General features: G+C 46.8%; 2 protein-coding genes across 2 annotated transcripts in view; both read right to left on the bottom strand.

The window, feature by feature from the left end:
• The window catches only part of Il10rb (interleukin 10 receptor, beta), a 39619-nt gene extending 38375 nt beyond the window's left edge, over nucleotides 1-1244 (bottom strand). The window contains exon 1 of the mRNA XM_013027525.1: nucleotides 244-1244. The gene's annotated coding sequence lies outside the window, so the exon portion shown is untranslated. The remainder of the gene's footprint in view (nucleotides 1-243) is intronic.
• A 273-nt stretch (nucleotides 1245-1517) lies between these two features.
• Nucleotides 1518-3657, bottom strand: part of Ifnar2 (interferon (alpha, beta and omega) receptor 2) — a 21255-nt gene continuing 19115 nt past the window's right edge. Inside the window, exon 4 of the mRNA XM_013027435.1 lies at nucleotides 1518-2633. Within this exon, the coding sequence (XP_012882889.1) occupies nucleotides 1938-2633 (696 nt within the window). The 3' untranslated portion in view covers nucleotides 1518-1937. The remainder of the gene's footprint in view (nucleotides 2634-3657) is intronic.

The following is a 3657-nucleotide window of genomic DNA, read 5'->3' on the forward strand; positions in this document are numbered from 1 at the left end:
CCCCGGGGGTGTGGTCACTGGCCCCGCCCCGCCTGGGCCCCGCTCTCGGGCGCGCCCCGCGGCAGTGTGCGGCCTGGGTCCCGGGCTTGGCCCGCAGAGCCCGACGCTAGAACAATGCACCCCACGCCTGTCCCGGAGCTGCGTCTCGATGATGGCATGGTGGGGGGAATCCATTTTTCTTTAAATCATCCAGTGATGGCTCAGATCTGTTTTCCTCCCCGGTGAAGCAGCATGTTTACTTACCTGTGTGATCCTGTCTCCAGAGAGCTGAGCTGTTTTAGCAAACCCGGCTCCAGAGCGTCTTCCCTGGGCACCCCAGGGAGAAATGACACACAGGCTGGTCCATTTATTTCTCAGAAACGGTTTTTCTTTTCTTCCATAAGATGTCTAGGGAAAGCTTTCATTTCCTCTTGGTAAACGTGGCGCAGTGGTAAAGTTGGAAAACCCATGGCGGGCTGGCTTGTTGGGAAATGTTTGGTCTCTTCTGATGGCTGTTCTCGAACACTCCATGCGAAGGTGCAGAGGGGGATGGCCCCCGGGTCCCCACCTCACAGACCACAGAACCACTGAAGACCAAGAAGGGAACTGGGATCATCTTGAGATGGAAAATGAATTGCAAACATGCTGCACAATTAGACAGGACAAAGAAATCATTGAGAAGACCACACAAGTTTGTATAAAGATATTCTTGTATTGCCTTTACCCAAACTCTGACATCATACAAAAATCTTTTTAAAAAAATAAAGAATAAAAAAGACTCGGAGTGATATATATGCAGTTACAGAAGGTCCTCTCAAAAGATGGTCCAGCTAATCATTCAAAACAGATTGAGATGCAAAGACATGGAATGTGAGTACAGGGTTTCTTTACTGTGGCTTTCTTCCTTCTCCCTTAGTATTATTTTTAATGTTTTACTTGTTACTGACAAACTTGTGATCCTCCTGCCTTCCTCCCACGTTCTTTCAGTGGCTGAGATTACAGGCATTCTGTTCTCCCTCTCCATTTGTGTTGGAGCAATTACACAAGGAATCTATTTTACCCTTGAACTAGGACCCGATATAATTTTTGTTGTTCCCCTTTTTAAATAAGTCTCAGAAAAAGGTCTGAGGAACTGGCTGTGAGGATGAGGCCAGTGAGGCTGGAAACATTCCACCTTTCATCTACTCTGGTGTTATAGCACTTTTTTTGTGTGTCAGTACTAGGGCTTCAACTCAGGGCCTGGGTACTATCCCTTAGCTTTTTACTCACAGCTAATGCTCTACCATTCGAGCCACACCTCCACTTCCATCTTTTTAGTGGTTAACTGGAGATAAGAGTCTCATGGGGTGGGGGTAAGGGGGAGTGTAGTTGTGGAGATGGGAGGGCAGGGATGGTAGGGGAAACAAAGGAGGAGGCAACAATGCTTGATAAGAAATGTACTCATTACCTGGCTCATGTAATTGTAACCCCTCTGTACGGTATTTTCACAATAAAAAACTTACTTTTAAAAAAAGAGTCTCATAGACTTTTCTGCCTGGGCTAGCTTTGAATCGTGATCCTCAGGTCTTGGTTTCCTGAGTAACTAGGGTTACAGGTGTGAGCCAGGGGCACCTGGTCCAATTTAATTATCTTCCAGAAATATAGAATCCAGGGGTCTCTACCACCCCTGAAAACAACAGTGGACCTGGCTCCCTGGGAAACACTACACAGAAGCATGCAAAGTGAAGTGTGTTCTGGTAAACATGGCAGAGCATGGTTTGTCCAAAACACATCACTCTGAACTTGTAAACATCACACTGAGCAGTACTGTGATCTCCATAAATACTGAGGACCTGCACAGATGAGGGTGCCTGGAAGAACGGCTTCCTTCCTTCCCAGACACTGGCAGTTCCAGGTATACAGGGTGCAGGAATACCCAGAGGTACTTCTCAGTTCACATTAGGGAGCTGCTCTTGGAGTCATCTCATTAAATAACCATCCTGCATGTCCGCGTCTGCATCACTTTGGTCAGACAGAGCATCTTCTGTCCACAGGCACTGGGAAGAGGGGCTGAGGTGAGCAGCCTGAGTCCTTTCCCCACTGGCTATCAGCAGAGTGGACTCTCCTCCATCAGCGTCCTCTTCTGGGTCCGCCATTTCTTCTGTCAGAGATGACACCAGACTGGCTTCGTCCACGTCTTTGTCGACAACTCTCAAGAATACAGAGTTTAAGTCCACATTGAAGATAATTCTGTCTCCAGAGCCCTCGGGGGAGCTGCTATTGTCTTCAAGAAAGGGATCCTGGAGCAGACTTTCTCTCCTCTCATAGGGCTCACTTGAGTCTCCAGATTGCCAAGGCTGGGGTTCTGGTGCTGTTGGGGGGTCCAGCTCAGCTCCAGCTTCAGCCTCATCAGATTCATCAGCCTCTGAGTCTATGGGCTGGGACTCGTGGGACGGGATGGAGGAGGCTGGATCCTGGCTTAGCAGGCCTACGAGTCCGTGCATGGTATAGCCAGTGGCATTTGTCTTAGGAGTCACTTCAGTATCACTGTCACTGTCGTCGTAATTGTAATTCCACACTTTCTTCTTTCTGTGGATGGAGATGACTTCCACCATATCCACTGCTTCCAATGGTGGCGGTTTGGAGAATTTCAGGGAACGGTAACTATGGAAATTCTAAGAGAGAGAAACAGAGAGACTGTATCACTTAACGATTGCTATGGCTTTTTGTTGTTGTTTGTTCTGGCCAGGTTCTCATGCACTGGGTCGGCTTTTTTTGTTCAAGGCTGTCACTCTACCACTGGAACTGGAGTTCCACTTCGGATTTTTGCTGGTTTGTTTGAGAGGAGAGTCTCACAGACTTTCCTGCCCAGGCTGGCTTTCAACTGTGACTCTCTCTAGCCTGAATAGCTAGGATTACAGACTACCAAAGGTCGGGGAATGAAGGGTAATCTATCTGGAAATGGCTGAGTTCTTTAGATTTTTTTATTACCCTTGAGGGTAATGACAAAGGTCCTAGGTGAAATAGCCTAGGACCTGGCTATAAATGCTAGGAGTAATCCAGGAAAGAAATGCCTTGTAGACTCAAGCACTTACTGGTATCCATCCCAGCCTTGGCACAAAGTAGGTTATAGTATTAAAAATTCTTATTCAAGTGAGGTGCTTCATGCTTGTAATCCTAGCTACCCAGGAGGCTGACATCTGAGGATCACTATTTGAAGCCAGCTCAGGCAGTAAAGTTCTTGAGACTCTGAGACTTATCTCCAATTAACCACCAGGAAACAAGCTGTAGCTCAGTGCTGTGGCTCAAATAGTAGAGTGCTACCCTTGAGTAGGAGAGCTCAGGGAGAGTGCCCAGGCCCTGAGTTCAAGCACCAGGACTGACCCCTAAAGAAACCCCTGGACAGATAAGATCTTGTATATTTCCCCAGCTTCAAAAGCTAAAGATGAAAACAACATTTTGTGTTTTTACTACTTCTTCTGCATGAGAGGCAGGAAATGTTTCTCTTTTTCGATTTCTCCCAACTTCAACCCTGTTTGTTATATTAAAAATTCATTTTTGCTAAAACTTTAAACTAAAAAGTCTATATAAGAAAAGATTTTTAGGGGCTGGGAAGGTGGCTCAGTGGTAGAGAGCTTGCCTTACATGCCTGAGGCCCTGGGTTCGATTCCTCAGCACCACATAAGCAAAAAGAAAAAA

This window comes from Dipodomys ordii, unplaced genomic scaffold (genome assembly GCF_000151885.1).
Source record: "Dipodomys ordii isolate 6190 unplaced genomic scaffold, Dord_2.0 Scaffold104, whole genome shotgun sequence".
Taxonomy (NCBI): Eukaryota; Metazoa; Chordata; class Mammalia; order Rodentia; family Heteromyidae; genus Dipodomys; species Dipodomys ordii.